The sequence below is a fragment of the Mytilus galloprovincialis genome, chromosome 3 (genome assembly GCF_965363235.1).
Source record: "Mytilus galloprovincialis chromosome 3, xbMytGall1.hap1.1, whole genome shotgun sequence".
Taxonomy (NCBI): domain Eukaryota; kingdom Metazoa; phylum Mollusca; class Bivalvia; order Mytilida; family Mytilidae; genus Mytilus; species Mytilus galloprovincialis.
Window position 1 is genome coordinate 47764951 of NC_134840.1, and position 22987 is coordinate 47787937.

The following is a 22987-nucleotide window of genomic DNA, read 5'->3' on the forward strand; positions in this document are numbered from 1 at the left end:
CATATGACGGTTTTGGAAATTCTTCATATATCTAGTTGGTAATGTACCTCCATATTCATAAATATCTTTGTCTTCAATCAATAAAGCTTTCCTGTTGAAAACTAAATCCATAAAAGTGCTTCATACAGAGAAAATGTTGTATGTTAAAATTTGACCAAAAAAAACATGCCAAAGCTGATTTTTGACCAGTAACACATCTTTATCAAAATATCTTTTTACAAGTATTCTTGATTGTAGGGCAATTTGATTTTGCAAAAAATGCTTAAAAAACCAATCTTAAAATAATTGCAAAATTAGAAATTGAAATGGCATGTAAACCTCACTATACATTTTTGCATCTAAAAGAAACAAAAAGCTCTCAAGAGCCTGAATCGCTCAGCTGTTAATTTTTGCTTCAATTTTTCATCAATAATTACTTTTTCTTTTCACTATATATTAAAGAGTGGTTGAAAAATGCCATTTAAATGATATTTGTATCTGTCATATATACTTCAAAAGCAAATAAATGCATTTTACCCATATGTTCCATTTTAGCCAGTTTTTAGATTTTTGAAATAGTGTATGACAACGACGACAAGTGATGGTAAAACCTCACATGGGGCCCTTTGGGTTCAGCTCAGCTAAAAAGTGAAGAAAACAACCTTACAGCATAAAAATCCACTTCTGTACAGGATACAAGACCTTTCTTATCACCACCAAATAGTTTCATACCATTCATACTCCAACATAGACTTGTTACTTCACTTTTATGTATGTCTTTTACTATAAATTGTTGAAGCTGAAAATAAAATACAATAAAGGTGTAAATGTTACTTACAACTCAACATTATCAAGTTACAAACCAAATACAAAATCATTCACTTTCATAAAAGCCGAGAAAACTTTGTCAAAAGTTGTCTACTCTAGGTCTTTTAGAAAAATAGATAGACATATATTGATGGATTGAGTAGAGCAGTGCTAGTCATTCTTTCACCATTGACAACACAGATAAAAATAGACAACTTTTCATTAGTTGTATTCAATATATCAATCTCTGAATCAATATTTGCCTTCAACATCAAATTCTCTAAAGGACAAAAAAAAAACTTAAGGTATAACCGAAGACAACACAAACATGGTCCGCAACAACACGTAGCAGATTTAAATAAGTCACTTTCATTCGAATTCTATCATCATTATTTAATTTTGAAATCATAACTGCTCCACAGTTATTTAAATAGTGTATAAGTGAATTCATATTATCAGGTAAAATATTGTTTTCCAAAACAAAAACTAGCTCAAAAGAATGTTTTTGAGTGTTTATTTTAGAGACAAAGTTATTTATCTAAAAATAATAGAAACATGGGTTATAAGAAGAAAAAGAAAAGTGTAATCTTATTAGTGAATGTAAGCCTGTTTAACCCGGCTCAGAGTAAAATATATTCATTGGATGTCAAGATAAATACACAAATACAGTATGATAAAAACATTATGAGTTGCAGGCCTTTAGACAGGAATTTCCAAATTGGGGATTATTTGGACTCATGAACTCAACTTTAACAGCAGAGATGCAAACAGTTTTTTTTCCTGTCAGACATTGGGGCCTACAGGGTACCAAGTTTTGTCAGACCCATCACATTTCTGCCAGACCTATATTTTCACTCAAAATAATATTTTTTTGTAATATTATGAAAAAAACAGCCCTTTTCAATTTTACACACCCCTAGATGTAGAGTATAAAAAGTATTATCAGATTCACCTCAAGAAATTTTTAATTTTTCATAAATAAATATTAGCAGTTAATAACAAGAATGTGTCCACAGTACACAGATGCCCCACTCGCACTATCATTTTCTATGATTAGTGGACCGTGAAATTGGAATAAATTCTCTAATTTGGCATTAAAATTAGAATGATCTTATCAAAGGGAACATGTATACTAAGTTTCAAGTTGATTGGACTTCAACTTCATCAAAAACTACCTTGACCAAAAACTTTAACCTGAAGCGGGACAGACGGACGAACGAACGGACGAACGAACAGACAGACGAACGGACGCACAGACCAGAAAACATAATGCCCCTCTACTATCGTAGGTGGGGCATAACTAGAGGCTCTAAAGAGCCTGTGTCGCTCACCTTGGTCTATGTGCATATTAAACAAAGGACACAAATGGATTCATGACAAAATTGTATTTTGGTGATGGTGATGTGTTTGAAGTTCTTACTTTACTGAACGATTTTGCTTCTTACAATTATATCTATAATGAACTTTGCCCATTAGTAACAGAGAACTATATTTGGTAAAAATTTACATAAATTTACCAAATTAATGAAAATTGTTAAAAATTGACTATAAAGGGCAATAACTCCTTAAGGGGTCAATTGACCATTTAGGTCATGTTGACTTATTTGTAGATCTTACTTTGCTGAACATTATTGCTGTTTACAGTTTATCGCTATCTATAATAGTATTCAAGATAACCAAAAACGGCAAAATTTCTTTAAAAATTACCAATTGGAGGGCAGCAACCCAACAACCAGTTGTCCAATTCATCAGAAAAATTCAGGGCAGATAGATATTGACTTGATTAACAATTAAACTTCTTGTCAGATTTGCTCTAGATGCTTTGGTTTCATAGTTATAAGCCAAAAACTGCATTTTACCCCTATGTTCTATTTTTAGCCGTGGCGGCCATCTTGGTTGAATGGCCAGGTCATCGGACACATTTTTCAAACTAGATACCCCAAAGATGATTGTGGCCTAGTAGTTTCAGTGGAGATTTTGTAAAAGATTACTTAGATTTATGAAAAATGGTTAAAGATTGACTATAAAGGGCAATAACTCCTAAAGGGGTCAACTGACCATTTTGGTCATGTTGACTTATTTGTAGATCTTACTTTGCTGAACATTATTGCTGTTTACAATTCATCTCTATCTATAATAATATTCAAGATAATAACCAAAAACAGCAAAATTTCCTCAAAATTACCAATGCAGGGGCAGCAACCCAACAACCGATTGACCGATTCATCTGAAAATTTCAGGGCAGATAGATCTTGACCTGATAAACATTTTTATCCCATGTCAGATTTCCTCAAAATGCTTTGGTTTTTGAGTTATAAGCCAAATCTGCATTTTACCCCTATGTTCTATTTTTAGCGGTGGCGGCCATCTTGGTTGGTTGACCAGGTCACGCCACACATTTTTTAAACTAGATACCCCAAAGATGATTGTGGCTAAGTTTGGATTAATTTGGCCCAGTAGTTTCAGAGGAGAAGATTTTTGTAAAAGATTACTTTAATTTACGAAAAATGGTTAAAAATTGACTATAAAGGGCAATAACTCCTAAACGGGTCAACTGACCATTTTGGTCATGTTGACTTATTTGTAGATCTTACTTTGCTGAACATTATTGCTGTTTACAGTTTATCTCTATCTATAATAATATTCAAGATAATAACCAAAAACAGCAAAATTTCCTCAAAATTACCAATTCAGGGGCAGCAACCCAACAACCGATTGACCGATTCATCTGAAAATTTCAGGGCAGATAGATCTTGACCTGATAAACATTTTTATCCCCAAGTCAGATTTCCTCAAAATGCTTTGGTTTTTGAGTTATAAGCCAAAAACTGCATTTTACCCCCTTTGTTCTATTTTTAGCCGTGGCGGCCATCTTGGTTGGTTGACCAGGTCACGCCACACATTTTTTAAACTAGATACCCCAAAGATGATTGTGGCCAAGTTTGGATTAATTTGGCCCAGTAGTTTCAGAGGAGAAGATTTTTGTAAAAGATTACTTTAATTAACGAAAAATGGTTAAAAATTGACTATAAAGGGCAATAACTCCTAAACGGGTCAACTGACCATTTTGGTCATGTTGACTTATTTGTAGATCTTACTTTGCTGAACATTATTGCTGTTTACAGTTTATCTCTATCTATAATAATATTCAAGATAATAACCAAAAACAGCAAAATTTCCTCAAAATTACCAATTCAGGGGCAGCAACCCAACAACCGATTGACCGATTCATCTGAAAATTTCAGGGGAGATAGATCTTGACCTGATAAACATTTTTACCCACGTCAGATTTGCTCTAAATGCTTTGGTTTTTGAGTTATAAGCCAAAAACTGCATTTTACCCCTATGTTCTATTTTTAGCCGTGGCGGCCATCTTGGTCGGTTGACCGGGTCACGCCACACATTTTTTAAACTAGATACCCCAATGATGATTGTGGCCAAGTTTGGTTTGATTTGGCCCAGTAGTTTCAGAGGAGAAGATTTTTGTAAAAGTTAACGACGACGGATGACGGACGACGACGGACGCCGACGGACGACGACGACGGACGCCGGACGCCAAGTGATGAGAAAAGCTCACTTGGCCCTTCGGGCCAGGTGAGCTAAAAATGAAATTCTTATTGTTTATAAATAACAATGAAATGTAACTGTTTCCTGTTAAGGGGTTTCCCGTATTTTCCCGCCAAAAAGCACATGGCTTTCAAAAATTGTTAACAAAGCATTCAATTTGTGATCATGGATTACAGCTTTAATTAATTGAATTTGGATATACATATTCAACTTAAGGTACAGTCAGGCAATGTTTTTAATTTGTTCATGGATTAAAACTAATTTGAAAGAAAAGAAAAATAAACAATTTTTGACATCAAAACAACAGACGATCTGAAATATATTATGAATATTCAGTGACCCATATATTTTTTTAACTCTGCTACGGATGTCAAAGTTACATCATTTTTCAAAACATTACCAATGGTGTGTATTCTCTGTTTCAACTAAACAACTGCGTTTGATATTAATATTTCAATAAATTGACGATGTCAAACATACGATTTCAAAACTGAAATTTATACTGCAAAAGGTTTACTTTTTATTTTTTAAAGAGGGATATTTGGAAGTTATGTCAGGCTATAATATTTATCATTAAGGATGTACTTAGGTGAGGTTAGGTGAAAATTAATAAATTAAGAAGTTAAAATTGATACTATAAGCTGGTAGAGCATCAATTAAGGATAAAAATAAGCTAACAATATTGATAGGTCATTGACCTCCTTTTCGAGATATTTGAGATTTAAAATATGGCGGGAAAAGGCTGACTCTGACTTTTACCTTATATTTGCATTGGTATTATTAGGTCTCAAAACAAAAGAAAGAAAATTAAGAATCTTCTAAAATTTTGGTAAATGACCTTTCATGAGCTATTAATACTTATATGAAAAAATAAATGGGTGTTATGGGGCAAAATATTTTACATTGTATTGTATGGAAAAACACCAAGGAGTCCAAACATTTGACACAAATTCCAAAACCTCACCTAAGTACATCATTAAAACAGTTTGAACTCCCGATTTCTATTGTGTAATCGAAGCATTAAATGTTTTTCTATCTAATCATGCAACATGGTAGTAAAATCACAATTTTATAAACAAAATACTCTGCTGGGACCGACAGGGAATAAAGTTTTGGCTGACCCAAGAAGATTCAAATATTGCCGGCCATCAGGTCCTGCACAGCAACTAGTTTTGACGGATCTGCATAAATTCTGCCCCTTAGGTCCGACAGGTCCGACGATTAGTTGCATTTCTGTAACAGTCACAATTTGAACAGAACGTTGACTTTAACAGTGCTTATTTGGTTTCAAGGGGGGAGGGGGGTTTGTCCAACCCCCCGAACCCCCCTGGCTATGGGTATGAGTTGTGAAATCTAAGAATACATATATTTCTATACTTTTCTGATATTTTTAAACAGATATATCATGTTAAGGAGGAGTTTTTGCAAAAAATACCAGTCGAGAGAATGTTAAATTTAGCAAGCTGTAAGGCGAGGGAAATTCATTCTCAAGACTGGTATTTTTCAAAAATACCCTTCAAGAACATAATATATCTGTTTAATTACACCAAATGTTAACAAGCAAAAACGCATTGATGATCGTGACGTTATAAGTGTCCAGTCGGATAGAGTATTTTTTGTCAAATACCACGGCAGAGAGGGTAAAAAAGGCATATCATTTTGGCAAATACCTCGGCGGCATTAAAAAATGAACAATATTCATTTGATAACAGTTAATTGGTGAAAAATACACTGGCTATCGACCAATCAAAATCCATGATTCTTACAAAAGGTGTAATCAAATTTACAATGCGATGTGTGTTTTCGTACTTTTTTTGTAAAATGTTGTATGCTGCCATCATTTTTGTCAATTGAAAGCAAATAATTATTTTTTTGGGGAAAATTTTGTAGAATATTTAATTCGAGTTTTGGTTATTTGAATTGGTGCAAATAAGCAGTTTTCAATTTATTTGTATTGTCTGGTTTCAATCTTGATTTATTTCTTCATTTCTCTGTTTTATCAACATTGAATCATTGATGATGCTTACTTTTAACTTCTGTGATTTAATACCTTATGTGTTCATCCATTGTTCTTTAAAATTATGAAATATACAGTAAAGGACAGTGAATGATGTTGAATCAAATAATGTTGCACTTCAATATATCTGATTGATTATCAATGTACCTGTTTACTTTGAGATGGCATCACAGACGGAAGCTGGAATAGATAGATCAATCCTTTCTGTGTAGCTACTGCCACCTGGTGTTCAAGCCCGGAATGTATCACAACACATGTTATCACATCATTGTGGGACTGTAAATAAATAAATTACGCCATATAAAATTATCACCAATATGTTTAATGTGTAAATTGGAGATTGAAAAGTGTGTTTGATAAGAACTCAAAAGCTATTAAGCATGAAAAGTTTTAAAATACATGTATCAAAAATCCAACTTGTAAAATTCAGTTTCCCTCTTTAGGACATACTTATCGTCTAAGTAAAGTATCTTTAAAGTAGTGATAAAGTCATAAAAGACATTATTAACAAGACTTGTTAAAAGTCAAGGAAGAGTTGTATGAATTACCAGTATTTATTTTTCTTTATGATTCATTTGTACTTCCACAAACATGAGCAATTAACTTTTATCATATTTTACATTTACTAAAACCATGATGTAATATAAATAATTTGGATGTGTTTCAAAGTTCAATTTGTTGCATTTAATTTTTGAGTTTTACACATTTGAAGACCTTAAAATATATGGACCAAAATATATATAGTAAGAAGAAGAGCAATATATAAAAGCATTGTCTGATAAACATTGTATAAAGATGAGTCCTAGCTGTTCTTGCAAAACATTTTTTTTTACTTAAGATTTTAAATATTGGCAGCTGGTTAACATTTACTAGAATTAATATGGGATATACACCAATAATATACTTTTTGCCCACCTGCACCTCTACAAGCAAAAAATAATCAAAGGGAAAAACTTCACCTACAAGTAATAATGGCCATCACATAATAATATATAAAACACCGAGTATACCTCAGAATCAATGTTAATAAAGACCTACATGTGTTCTAAGTCTTTCTATTTCTTTGGTCTTTCGGTTATACAAAAACACAACTCCAACATTGGAACCAAGGGCAATAAAAAACTCATTAGCATCTAAGGAAATAATATGTAAATCACACTGAATGAGCATCCCCTTTTGAGCCTTTTTAGGTATTTGTGATAGTAGGTAATCAAGGAAAGCATGTTCTTTTGGAATTCTAATTTCTGGAATTTCATCCTCTGTCTTTTTACCAACAGCTGCCATCTTCCATAATCTTATATCATCTGAAAAATACAAAATAGATAAATCAAAATGAGAATGAGTCATACATATTTACTGTTCTGATGATGATGATGTACAAGTAAGACACAAGAAAAGTTGAAAGTAATCATTTTTATATTTTTTGCCATTCTCACTCCTCCTTCTTTTTCATTGTTTTTGCTATGGACATGATGGAAAATCTATACTGACAAAGGAGGAGACTGATTTCATTGAGCCACAACTCCTCTGAAACCATAGAATTAGTTGGAAATATTGTGATACAATGTATGACATATTAATGTAGTGTTTCATACTTCCTAAATTTGTCTTTTTTTCCACAAAAAATATACAAATACGGAGACCGTTATCAATAGGTCCACTATATGCTTGTGTGCATGCTCAATCAAGGTACTGCCCACGAAATTTGAAACTCTTTGTTTAAACATACACTTGTCCAATTGTACCGAGATTTCGCTGGCATCTTCTAAAAGTTCAAAATGAATATAAATGCTTACAAATTATCTTACTCATTATTGATATCCAAACTTTTGTTTTACATACATGACATATGAACTTGTAAACATATTATGTTCTATTCTTTTTTATGTATGAAATGTCAAGTAAACAATCACTTGAAGTAATCCAAAGTAAAAGGTACAAATTGTATAATGAGACCACTCTATTGATCTCTTCAATTAGCAAATGATTAGAAAATCAAAAATAAAGATAAATGTATAAAAAAAAATCAGATGTAAAAAGACAATATTATTGGAATTTTGTCTTATTTGCTTTGGGGCTTCAAACATCAAAATTTAATATATAATACAAAATGGGAAAACAAAATGCCAAAACAGTCTACTTTTGAGATCTTGATAAAATATTGTCATCAGATTAAAAAGAGGCCAAAAAGAATCTTTGATTAAGAACTTTAACATGTTTAACTCAATCATGTAGATAAAATATATTTTTTTGCATTGGTTCTAATCAATACTTTGTGTAAATGGTCATTTAGGTAACTTACTTCACGTTGTGTATTTATGACATCAAAGCAACATTTAAAATGATATTTCTACACATATGTATCCAGATTATATATCTCTCTATTCATTTATTAATATAATTAAAGTAATGATGAAAGGATTAATATTATTACAATTTTAAAATTTAGACAAGATTCATTAAATCATAAATGCAGACCTGCCAACTTTTGAAAATCTCCATGGGGGATTTATAATTAGCGCGCGCCCAGATTCTTAAGGGTTCCAATATTTGCGGCATTTCTGTGTGCACTGTTTTTTACTCTTAAAATATCTCTTCTTTTTTCATTTGGTATACTGATGATGAGCTTACACATGTATAAGTCTTGATTTCTTTTATTTGCATGCTTCTTGTACTTTTAAAAATTTTAAAATAACTTAAGTAGAGAGAAATATAGCATTCTTTTAAAAATAAAGGATAAAAAGTGAAGACCCCCATTTTCTCCCTCCAATAAACTTCTTACCTTTGAATCATGACTCAAAAAACCTAAACCTCTATGTCCTGGATGAATACAGATTTTGATTTAGTCTATTAGTTTCAATGAGAAAATGGATAAAATTTGAGTTATCTTTCTTTGTGTTCAGAGGTGCTCTTACCGGAGGAGGCTTACACACAGTACAAGTGAATACAAAGTGGCGTTGATTTCAAATCAACAGACACATGTCTGATTTCAAAAATTAAACAGATTTCAAGATAAACGATGTTTTCTTAAGAGTTCAGTACAGTTCTCATCTTTCAATTAATAGATTTTGTCATGGAACTACAGTAAACATTGCAAACTGTGCTTTTATGATAAATTGATAAGAGGTGATGGCCGTCAGACCAAATTTCTGTTTACAAATATTAATTGAGGATTGTTACAGTACGCCCAAGGAGTTTGTAATCCCAAACTCCATACTCCGATATTTTTCCTGGTGTAACACCAGGAAACTCCGACATCCCTCCCAAAATTCTCGGAGAAATTTGGGAGTATTCCCTCCGACTTCCGCGTAAATCCGCTACCTTTTGTTTATTGTATTAGCGACATCTCTCCCAGTCTGGTGTGACGCGGTGTGACACCAGGTAATTAATTGCCCTAATCCGTCTGATCTATGCCGGCACGCGACAGTCAAGGTATGTGAGATTTCTAATGTAATTAAACAATTGTATTTCCTGTCTATTGATTATCAGGTTATATCTGATTGCTTGAAACAAATGAAAGATTAAAATAAAAAGCAAAACGTTGTTGTTAATTCTTTCAATTACTCTGTACATTTTAATCAAGTTTTTAAACAACTATATTTGATTTTGACTTCCGTTTTTTTATCAGTAAATAAATATTTAATTTACTGAAAGATATATAATTGTGCAACAATAAACGGAGACTAACGCTGAATAAATGAGGGCAGTTTAAAGAAAAATTACACGTCTCAAAGTTTTTTATACTACAAGTAAAAAAGAAAATATTATTCCTTATCTGTTATGCTAATAATTCTACGCCATTTCCATTTTACGATTACAAAATAAAAGTTTTAAAATCCAAAATGTTGTTGTTAATGCTTTCAATTGCATTAAAGTTTTATAAAAAAAATCTATACTTGATTATGACCTCGTTTTTTATTTATCGGTAATTGATATAACTTACGAAAAGAGACATACTTGCGTGAAAATAAACGGAAACTAACGCTGAAGGTATAAAATGTGAGCAGTGAGTTTAAAGAAAATTACGTGTCTTAAAACTTGTATATGCAAGTAAAAAAGAAAATACTATTCACCATTCGTTATGCTTAATAAGTCTACGGCATTTTCTCTTCACGATTAGCATTACTTTAGGATATAATACATTTCGGCTACAACAGGAATACTTCTATAGCTGCATCAACTCGTCGTTGCATAATATTCATTTACGCACAATGAATGTAAACCTTTGTGTTGTATTTAGAACAGTTAACTTTAAATATTTTTAAAACAATTAATTGCCGTGGGGAGACGACACGCATCTCAGTGATCAACAGTGCGTGGTTGAACTTGAACTTGACTTCGCTCACAATATTGAATGCTAAAAATAGTGACATCAATTTTGTCCACGAGATTTTTATTTGGCGGGAAATAGTATCATGTAACAGTAAACTCAGGTGACCTTTCTGGATAACCGTGGGAAAATTCATGTAATGATTGACATTTGTGTGCGTTAAGATTGAGGCTCTAGAAGGTCCTTTTACAATTGATTAACCCGATTCTAAATTTTATTCCTTTTCTGAATAAACGAACATCAGCCTTTTATTTATACGTTTCTCAGTCAACAGAGGACATAAACCTGGACATTATTTATACTTCCATAGTCAACACTATACATTAATGGTAGATGAAAACAGGATGCATGTCGTTTAGTTCCTGATGGGCGTTGGTAGAGATCCTCTGTGAAAATGTGTCGATCGTAAAAATCCGATCCACATTTTTTTTTACATATTTCTTTCTTGTACGATATAATTTCATTTTAATATTCTATAGTATAAATTGTTGAAATACTTCTTTTTATATTTCGCCGAGGACTTTTAACAGCAGTAAAATACGGATTGCGCCAATCCAATTTTATTTTAAATAATAAAAGATCAATAACAGATCATAACAGATAAAAAACACATGATTTTATTTCTTCATATAATTAAATAAGGTTGTGATTATTGTGTTGTGTCTGGGCGGGGAATTATCTCAGTATTTATGAATATAGGGCTGCCACATTGCATACAAAACTATTTGTCACTTTATTAAATTAACTCTAGGGTTTGATTTAGATTGGACAAATTACCGTAAAAACAACATTTTGTTTTAAGCCAGTTGATATTAATTATATAATATTGAACTATTAATGAACCGGATATTCACTGAGTAGGTCATAAAAGGTTCTAATTGTGGTAAAATCATCTTTGTTGAAACTTTGTTGAAAAAACAAAAATTATGACCTGATCGGACTATAATGAAAATACTAAATAAGTGTTTTATTCGTATTTTTATACGTTTTTACGTTTTATTTAATATGACAATGACATGGGCATATACATACAAGAATAATTATCTTATTTTAAATAAAAATGTCACACTTTTATCTGACAATGAATGGACATTTAAATAACGTATTTTAAAGCACATAGGTGCAATCAAGATCGATTAAATGTACAAAGGTAATAAATCTGGCTAATCCGATTATGTTGTCACGCGTCATTAATTTTCAGTTCATCCGATGGGCAATAAACCAATTAACAGCCACGCGGTGTTGGGAGAGAATCTTTGGAGGAAATTGGGAGTAGAATCCGTGATTCGCGGTGTCACACCGCTACACTCGGAAATCGGTGATAAAAGTTCGCGATTACAAACTCTCTGGGCGTACTGTATAACCCATCAGGTAATCTAATTACTTGCAACAACAAATTATGACACCTGTTGTGACTGTTGACAGCATAGGGTCGTCAACTTGTCATAATATGTCCCCAGGAAAGATATAGATTTTTTAAAATTGACCAGAAAAACTTCAAAATCGATAACCAATAATTTTGTCAGGTATATTTTGTGAAAATCAGAATTTTGACCTGATTTATGATCCCGATATTGGGATTCGGGTTGAGGAATGAAAATCGGGATGATACCGCAAAAATCAGGATAGTTGGCAGGTCTGTAAATGTTGTTTTAATTGCTTTTCGCTTATGGTTGTGGCCTGTTTGTTTCTTGCATGAATAGATATTTCTCATATCACACTACAAAGTCTTGGATAATCTCTACTCCTTCTAATGTTATTTCTAATTCTGATTGAAATAGCCATCCAAGTCATCACATTAAACAATACCTACAGAGTAAATGATTTTACTAGTCCAATCTAAATATAAACTATGTGTTATATATCCGTTTGGTATGATCTGGTATGGTCAGGACGTTTGGTAAAGTTAACATACTTTTATAAGAGTTATCTCTCCTTAACCAGTTTATGGGATAATCGTATGCTGATTGCATTCCGTATTTGTATTATGTTAGTTTATCTTGTTCTCTTGATTTATTATTAAATATTGTTTTTTGTACGGTGATAAAGGTTGGTTCCCTCTTCTTTCCACCGATCTTTTTACACGGAAGAATGAGGGAGAGGGCCTTTACCTGTTTACAAGTGCGTTAAACGTCGTATCAGACATATGCGAGTTCTTTTTTAGGCTTTGTAATGAAGCAGCATGGTGACATTTCAGCTTTTTAAAGAGACTTTAGAACATATCTAATTAAATAAAATTTGGGAAATTAATTTACACTAAGATTGTGAGTGCTTTCTTTATCTGGATGTCCCGTGATCAGCTGTAGCAATATTTTGACTTGTTTCGTTTTCTGATTGTATTTCCGCAAGTTCCGGTTCAAACTATTCACTGTTGTCGCCAGATTGTTCTCTGCTGAGAACCGCTGAGAATACAAATGCCGAATTGTTGTTGCTAAAAACCAACAATTAGAAAATATACTGCAATGTACTTAAACGAAACTTTTGGATTGGAGTATAAACAAAACAACCGCTATTGGTCAAACGAAAACAAACAAAAGAAAGAAAGTAAAACAAGCGCACACATAAATAGGAAGACTGACAACAAAAATCAAATCGGTTGTTATAAAGTTCACCTCACTTTATTACCGTATCATCTGTTACAGTAATTATAACTGACAGATCAGCAACTCTCACATGTCTGCACATTCTTAAATAAACATGTAATTAAATAGATCAATTGAAGTTCTTATACAAATGTTGTCATTCTGTAGTCTGACCATCAAACGATGTACTTGTTAATAAATTAGTTATAGAAACTGGATTGTATTATTACATAGCAAATATACTACACATTTTGGCGACGAGGAAAAAAAACTGAATATTAAAATAAATGTGAATTTCTACAAGTGAGAATGCCGACTTACGGGAAATTAGACTCTTTTGATGAATCCGAAGATTGGACACAATATGTAGAACGTATGGAACATTATTTTAATGCTAATGAGATAGACGAAGAAGACCAGAAAAGGGATATTTTCTTAAGTGTATGCGGGAAGAATATCTACAAATTAATAAGGGATTTATTAGCACCAGCCAAACCAGGAACGAAATCACTGGCCGATTTATCAAAACTAGTGAAAGACCACCGAGATCCAGTACCATCAGAAATCATTCAGAGATTTAAATTTAACAGTAGGACAAGACACAGCGATGAGTCAGTGAGGACATTTATTGCAGCACTAAGAAGTCTGACAGAACACTGTAATTATGGTGACACGTTAAACGCGATGTTACGTGACAGGTTAGTCGTCGGGATAAAGAGTGACCGCATACAGAGGAGAATGTTAGCAGAGCCGAATTTAACATTTGAAAAGGCATTGGAAATTGCTACCGCTATGGAGACTGCAGAGAAGAATGCACAGGACATCCAAGCGAGTGGGACAAATGGAACATTTCAGAAACAAATCAACAAAGTTTCAAAATCATATACAAGAAACAACTCTGGAAATTCGAAACAAGGAGTTTGTTACCGTTGTGGAGGAAATCACTTAGCCGCTGAATGCAGGTTCAAGGATGCAAAATGCCACAGTTGTAAAAAGAAAGGACATATCGCAAAGAAATGCCGTAACAAATCTGCCAATGGGAATTTAAGTGAAAATCACAGAGAGTTTAAATCACGTTTTAAACCACGTGCTCATTTCATTGAGCAGGATGAAAGTAGTGAAAGTGAAAATGAAGTTTACTCAGTTTTTCAGTTTGGAAATAAATCTAATGAGGCATATAAAGTGCAAATCGTTGTGAATGAATGTGAAATAGCCATGGAAATAGATACCGGAGCGTCCGTTTCTATCATGAGCGAGGATATTTACAAGGAATACAAGTCGAAATTCAGAATCGAACCGACAAGTGCTAAACTCCGAACATACATGGGAGAGCAGATTCCTGTAATAGGACGTGCAATCGTCAATGTCAATTACAAAAAGGAAAGCGCAAAATTACCGTTACTGGTAGTGAAGCGTAAAGGTCCGAATTTACTTGGCCGAGACTGGTTGAACAAACTCCAACTGGATTGGAAGGATATTTTCTCCGTCGTTGGAAGTGATAATCAATCAAGTGATTTGAATGTGATCTTGGAAGCAAATAAGGAGGTTTTCAAAGATGAACTTGGAATTGTAAAAGGCATGAAAGCCAAGATTTATGTTGATAAGAATGCCGTACCGAAATATTTCAAGGCTCGCCCTTTGCCGTATGCGTTGAAGGATAAAGTGGAGATGGAACTTGAACGTCTTGAGAAGGAGGGTCAGATTCAGCAAGTGGAATTTTCCGACTGGGCCGCTCCGATAGTACCTGTAGTTAAGGAGAACGGATCTATTAGAATTTGTGGTGACTACAAGGTAACCGTTAATGCCGTTTCAAAGTTGGATAATTATCCTATTCCTAAAACAGAGGATTTATACGCAACGCTTGGAGGAGGACAAGAATATACAAAATTGGATTTAAATCAAGCATATCAACAGATTGAACTTGATGAGGACAGTAAGAGGTATGTGACTATAAACACGCATAAGGGTTTATTCAGATACAATAGACTTCCGTATGGTGTAGCGTCCAGCCCAGGGATTTTCCAAAGAACACTTGAAAATGTTGTTCAAGGTATAGCCAATGTTTTGGTTCGAGTAGATGATATACTGATAACGGGTAAAACAAGGGAGGAACATCTTAATACTCTTTCTGAGGTATTGTCTAGATTTAAGAGAATCGGAATTCGGTTAAAGAAACAGAAGTGTGTGTTCATGGCCGAAGAAGTTGTTTATTTGGGATTTAAAATAAACAAACACGGAATATATCCAGTGGAAAGTAAAGTTGAGGCGATCGATAAAGCACCAAGTCCGACAAACGTGACAGAACTGAAAGCTTATCTTGGAATGCTGAACTATTACAATAGATTCTTAGCGAATTTGTCTCACTTGTTAAAGCCGCTACATGTACTTCTACAGAAAGACACAAAATGGAGTTGGGAAAAAGAACAGGAAAAAGCGTTCATAGAGTCAAAACAGCTGTTGAAATCCGCATCAGTACTTGTACATTTCGATCCGAAAAAGAAATTAATATTAGCATGTGATGCATCACCATATGGATTAGGCGCCGTACTTTCGCATAAAATGGACGAAGGCAGCGACAAACCAATAGCTTATACATCTCGAACACTTACATCAGCAGAGAAGAATTATTCCGTTCTTGAGAAGGAGAGTCTAGCCATAATATTTGGTATCAAGAAATTTCATCAATATTTGTATGGACACCCCGTTACAATCATAACCGATCACAAGCCGCTCATGGGTTTATTTCGAGAAGATAAACCTATACCTACAATGGCCGCATCTCGAATTCAAAGGTGGGCACTGACTTTAGCTGCATATGAGTACACGATTGTATACAAAGAAGGAATGAAGAAAATCAAAGAAGGAACTATCCAGGAAAAGTTGAACCGTATTACGCCACAAACAACGACAGGACTGGCACCGTCAGAATTGCTAATGAAAAGGAAACTCAAGTCACGTCTAGATTTAGTTTTTCCAAATATCGAGAAGCGAGTTCAGGAGAGACAACAAAAACAGAAACAATATCACGATAAGAAATCTGTGAACAGACAAATTAATGTAGGACAGGGAGTATTTGCCCGAAATTTCGCAATTGGTTCAAAGATTAAATGGATTCCAGGAGAAGTTATAAAACAATCAGGACCACTTTCATTTCATATTAAATTGCAAGATGGACGTGTCATTCGTAGACATATTGACCACATCAGAGTACGAAACTTCGATTGCAAAAACAACGAAAATGAAGAAAAATGTGACAATGACAGTGATTTGTTTGAGCCAGAAATAACTATACCGATAAGTACTCCTGAGACCGAACAACCGCAAATCGAGAAACCGTCAAACATGACTGAACAAATGGAACCACGCTATCCGAAGAGAATAAGAAAGAACCATCGCATTTAAAGGATTTTGTGTTGAAATAAATGGTTGATTTATAAAGAGGCATAATAATCCTCACAACCGTTTGAAGTGCATTAAGTACTTCGCAGTGCATGTGTGTACATATCAATTAGTGTAAGAAATAACAACAAGACCAGTGCGAACATTTTAATTTTTATTTTCATAGTAGGACATTATAGTTTCAGTGCAGACAAACTTTAACGAATGAATCTTTGTGATCTGACATTTTTATTTGTTTTCAAACTGATATGGACTTATCAATCAGTAGCCGTGAAAAGACATTAATTTTCTGTAATTGAGTTAATTTATTTTTAATTTGTTTTTATCTAAGGCCGGAGAAGTGTTATAAAGTTCACCTCACTTTATTACCGTATCATCTGTTACAGTAATTATAACTGACAGATCAGCAACTCTCACATGTCTGCACATTCTTAAATAAACATGTAATTAAATAGATCAATTGAAGTTCTTATACAAATGTTGTCATTCTGTAGTCTGACCATCAAACGATGTTCTTGTTAATAAATTAGTTATAGAAACTGGATTGTAATATTACATAGCAAATATACTACATCGGTTGCAAACCATTCTGAACCGGCTAAACAGAAACATCACTTAAAAAAGAGGGACGAAAGATACCAAAGGGACAGTCAAACTCATCAATCTAAAACAAACTGACAACGCCATGGCTAAAAATGAAAAAAAAAAAACAAACAAACAACAGCACACACGACACAACATAGAATATATAAACAACACAAACCCCACCAAAAAACTAGGGGTGATCTCAGGTGCTCCGGAAGGGTAAGCAGATCCTGCTCCACATGCGGCACCCGTCGTGTTGCTTATGTGATAACAAATCCGGTAAATAGTATAATTCGGTAGGTCACATTAACTGGTTAACGGATCATGATATTTCCCAACCAAGATATAAATTAAAACAAAGAGAATATATTTCGGATACTTTGAGGGAAAAGTAAAGACCACCCGACGAAAATAATGATAAGCCATCTGAATTTCTGTGCCTTGAAATCGGCCATTACCCAAGTTCTGTCACTATTTTATGATATTTATGAGGAGGCCGTGGGAAATTCAGATACGGAATGAGACTGCTTCTAACATTAAATGGAAAGAAAATACGCTACACTACAATAATTAACTGTAGTGTTATGGCCATTTAGCCAAAATTTTACTTCAATATACTTAGGTACTTGGAGACAAGACAATTTGTCTCGAGAAATCGAGAAAAAGGGAAATCGAAAAATCGAGATATCGAGAAATCGAGAAATCGAGACATCGAGAAATCGAGAAATCGAGAAATTGAGAAAGCAAAAAAGCGAAATTTTGAACACGAAAGCGAAACGCGAAATGAATTTTTCGATTTCGCGTTTTCGCTTTCTCTATTTCCCTATTTCTCGATTTCCCTATTTCCCAGTTTCTCGATTTCTCTTATTCTCGCTTTCCCCATTTCTCGATTTCTCGATTTCTCGATTTCTCGATTTCCCGATTTCCCGATTTCTCAATTTCTCGATTTCGCTTTCTCGATTTCCCGATTTCGCGTTGGAAAAGTGAGCGAAAGGATGAAACGCGAAAACACGAAATCGGGAAATGCCCGCATCCGGCCAACATATATAACAGATATCCTTCATCAGTATGATCACGATGTAAAATGAATCATGTTAATTTATTCTTATTATAAAATTATCACAATCTTGAAAATTATGCACAAAAAAAAAAAAACAGTTAAAGCGAACATCAGAGACGCTGGTACAATTTTTAAAATTTCCAAACACGACCCAAAGACTGCAAAGATATGCCAAAATAAATATAGTAATTTGCGATATGAACATAGCCAAGTGAAGCCAAGGCCAGTGGTCGAGTGGTCTAGCGCGACGGATACATTGCAGGCGATTTTGTGTCACGATATCTCAGTAGCATGAGTTCGAATCCCGGCGAGGGAAGAACAAAAAATTTGCAAAATCAAATTTACAGATCTAACATTGTTGGGGTGATGATTAGACAAGTTGTATCTATATATATTTTGTTACATCTTGTAATCAGTTTATTTGGCAATCGCTAATGACAGTCAGCAGGGTTTAAGAACAACAGTTGTTCGACCTGTTAGTCAAATGTGTTTTGTTATAATAAACTTTTTCACTTTTTCAGTCTTTTGGAAAATGGTGTTTGTGCTGTCCTTAGATAAAATTGAGAAAGGAAATGGGGAATGTGTCAAAGCGACAACAATCCGACCATAGAGCAGACACCAACCGAAGGCCACCAATGGGTCGTCAATGTAGCGAGAAACTCCCGTAGGCGTCCTTCAGCTGGCCCCTTAAAAAATATGTATACTAGTACAGTGATAATGGACGTCATACTAAACTCCGAATTATACACAAGAAACTAAAATTAAAAATCATACAAGACTAACAAAGGCCAGAGGCTCCTGACTTGGGACAGGCGCAAAATTGCGGCGGGGTTAAACATGTTTATGAGATCTCAACCCTCCCCCTATACCTCTAGCCAATGTAGAAAAGTAAACGCATAACTATACGCACATTAAAATTCAAGAGAAGTCCGAGTCCGATGTCAGAAGGTGAAACAAAAGAAAATAAATTAAATGACAATAATACATAAATAACAACAGACTACTAGCAGTTAACTGACATGCCAGCTCCAGACCTCAATTAAACTGATTGAAAGATTATGTCTTCATCATATGAATATCAGGCACAATAACTCCCGTTAGGGATTTAGTATCATACTATCATAAAATATATGAGAAGAACAAAACCCGTGTCATGCCAACAACTGTTTTTTTTTTTTTTTTTTTTTTTAAATAAATGTGTTTAGTTCTAATGAAAAGACCCTATAAGTGAATCAATATTAAAGTAAAAAATGCAATCTTTAATGACCTGACAACAGTATCGTTACTATATCCCTTCTTAATAAGTCTGTTTAAAGGTTTTGTATGCTTTTGAGGTGAATACTATCATTTTTGTGCTTTGTAAAGAATATTACCATAAAAGATTGGATGTGAAATACCTGAACGTATAAGATGTCTGCATGTTGAGTTATATTTACGAATTATTCCTTATACCGATGATGAAATTTAGTAAACTTTTTGGCCCTTCTATAAGGACATTTGTTTTACGTACACTTTTTTCTATTTAACACCAGAGACATATTATATACATGTCATCTGGTAACACCCATTATAAAATGATTCACCTCATGTTCAGAGAATTAAATCAGATATTGAATAAACGTCCTTGAGACGATAATCAAACATTCAATATAGAACTTATTTTTTACTTCTAAATTTAAATCTATCATGGTGTTCATTTTTTAAAACTGTATATTTAAATAGACAAAGAAAGTTGTCAACATCGGAGTTTGTTTTGTTCCGATCAAAGAAAGGATTTTTTAATATTGATTTTATTTCAAATTATGTGCATGGCATTACATTCTATATTTGCTGAGATAAAAGGTACGCGTTCCTTTAGAATGATCCCGTGCTAGAGACTCGCGAGTATAATGACGACATCTTTTGTAAAGGCACAATCACCAATTCAGTGTCAGTTATGTAAAACCGATGTCATCTTAAAATGGAAGTGTACCAAATGTGAGTTGTTTATGTGTGAAAACTGTAAAATTACCAAACACTCGTCTGAGAAACACAGAGTAATATCAGTAAAAGATATAGGCAAAGACATATCAGATCGTATAAAATCTCTCAATCTTCCGGAGATTATTGCCTCAGTTTATAATTCATATGACACAGACTTGCATGGGATCGGGAAATTGCTTTGTAAAGAGAACGATATCGTTTTCTTCATGGGGAATTGTGAACTTGGAAAGCACAAGTTTATTAAGGGAAAACTTTTAAAAGCGTCATTGAAAGTGTTATTGAATTACAACATCAAATGCATGGACTTCACCGTAAATAACAAGGACGAAATTTTATTTGCGGCACCTCCAGGTAAAGAACTTATAGCTTTATCAGCTTCTGGAAGCGCAAAGAGTGTTATCAAAGCTTCGCCTATGGTGGTATTAGCCATTCATTTAACTAAGCATGGAGATCTTATAATTGGCATGAGAGACCAAGGTAATAAATATCCAATTACGGAAAGGAGTTCGAGGCAAGTAGCCATATTTGACGAAACGTATACACGCAAATCAGTATTTGAGTTTGACAGTACAGGAAAAAAGCTGTTTAATTATGCTGGCAGAATTGCAACCGATTCGAACGATAATGTATATGTTGTGGATTGGATGGATAATAATTTAAGAGGACAAATAGTAGGAATTAATAAAAGTGGCCATAAAATCTTTTCTTACACTGGCCATCCTTTTTATAATACAGATGACGTACCCTTAGTTCCTATGGATATTGCAGTTACGCCGAGTGATGTCATTTTAATATCAGATAGGAATAATCATACTTTACACGCGCTCAATCCTAAAGGAGAATTGTGTGGAATACAGTTAACACAGAACATAGGGATCATTCTTCCATATAGTCTGTCAGTAGACAGTAAAGGGTTTCTTGTGATTGGATGTACTAGTTATAATGGGGAGGACGATAAACTGTTGGTGTAGCTAAAGCGAACACTTTCATGCAAAATCAAATTGGACACATTTGGTTTTTAATTCATGCCATTTTTTGGTTATTATATGTTCTATCTGTTTGCTCTAATATCATAACCCCTTAAAGACATCCGAGTGTAATATTACCGTAAATACACATGAATTTCTTATCTTATGCATTTCTTTTTGCATTGAGGAATACCAATAGCTATAAAATTGAGCAGGGCTGCTTAAAAAATGATAGTTTTGAACAATTTACTAGGAAGAATCAAAGATCTGCCATCAACACCCAATTCTCAGGAATATAAACAAAATCATTAAGATATGGTATAAACTACTGTAGAGTTTCTCGACTTTGAACCAGCATATGACAATGCGACAGTAAAGGCCGAAACTAAATTTTTAGCCACCTTTTTTGTAATAATCTCCATCTATATATTACCAAAAACGTACGTAAAAGAAAACACGGACAGGAAACACTGAACTCTAAAATAATGATACTATAGAAAACAAAACACAAACATGAACATTATTTCGCGTATGCTCGCAGTTTGTTGAATAAAACTAAAAATACCTAACCTGTTGATAACAAAACAGTCATGTTGGTTGGGTCTTACCATAGATTAACGAATTCATATTTATCCTTTTAAAGTAAGGGTTATATGCCCGTTTGACATTTGTCATTTGGTAATATCACAAGGAGTGGTAGTACTTGAAAAACTGGCAGGTTCATTTGACCTTGATTTTAGTTTAGAACATGTAGAGAAAACTGAATTAATATATTTTTCATGTAGTGTTCAATAGTACATATTTTAGTGCTATATTTACTTTTGTTATGCTATGTTTCTGTAAATAGATAATGAAGTAGAATACACTAAAATATTAGACAATTAATGAAATCTTTTTGTATTTTACAATTTTGTCAATCATTATGATGTTTAATTGTGTGGTCGATTCGCTGTTATGTACAGGTTAAATTTTTGGTTAAAGCAGTTTAGAAGGAAGTTGTGGTCCAATCACATATTCATGATCATATGAAATCTTTATAGTATATATCGAATGAGATTTTCGGATTCACTGAACATGAAATGTGATAACATTTATAGTGTGAGCAGGGTATTGGGTACTTTAAGAAAGCATTATTTGCTTTCAAAATTATTCTTTATTTTTAAAACTTTTAACTATAATGTCTCAAACGTGATGGCATAAAACATTTCATTTTTGTTATTGTAATTACTGAATTATTATTATTTGTAAATGCAGTATAATATTCTTCCGCTATGCAAACCTAACAGCAAAACAGCAGTTAGGATCAACCAATATGTGATTGTTGCTGTGTAAACGTTTTATTTTAATATGAATCAGAGTTTCTTCAGACACTTGTCAAAAACAAGAAGTTCAAAGAAGACAGATTATTTAATTTCACATTCAGACATATTGCGGATTTTAACAATCAAAACTTTTCTGATTGGATTCCATTGCTATACCCTCCAGAACTAGAAATTAAAGAAACAGCAGACACCGCTTCTTCCTCTACCTAACTTTTAGATTTATACCTCGAATTTGACATAAACGGTCATCTCAGTTTCAAGATCTATGACAAACGAAATGATTAAAATATTGAAATTATCAATTTTCCCTACCTTAGCAGCAATATACCAAACTCATCTGCATATTTGACATACATTTCCTAACTCATTCGGTATTCAACAGCTTGCA

At 33.5% G+C, this 22987-nt stretch overlaps 1 protein-coding gene across 2 annotated transcripts in view; it reads right to left on the reverse strand.

Annotated features, from left to right (window-relative positions):
- Positions 1-13045, reverse strand: part of LOC143068162 (tectonin beta-propeller repeat-containing protein 2-like) — a 34113-nt gene extending 21068 nt beyond the window's left edge. For both annotated transcript variants that reach the window (XM_076241983.1, XM_076241984.1), the window contains exons 1-4: positions 12956-13045; positions 7409-7674; positions 6518-6646; positions 647-778 (exon numbers count right to left, since the gene is read on the reverse strand). In XM_076241983.1, the coding sequence (XP_076098098.1) occupies positions 647-778; positions 6518-6646; positions 7409-7654 (507 nt within the window). In that variant the 5' untranslated portion in view covers positions 7655-7674; positions 12956-13045. The remainder of the gene's footprint in view (positions 1-646; positions 779-6517; positions 6647-7408; positions 7675-12955) is intronic.
- Positions 13046-22987: the final 9942 nt, after the last annotated feature.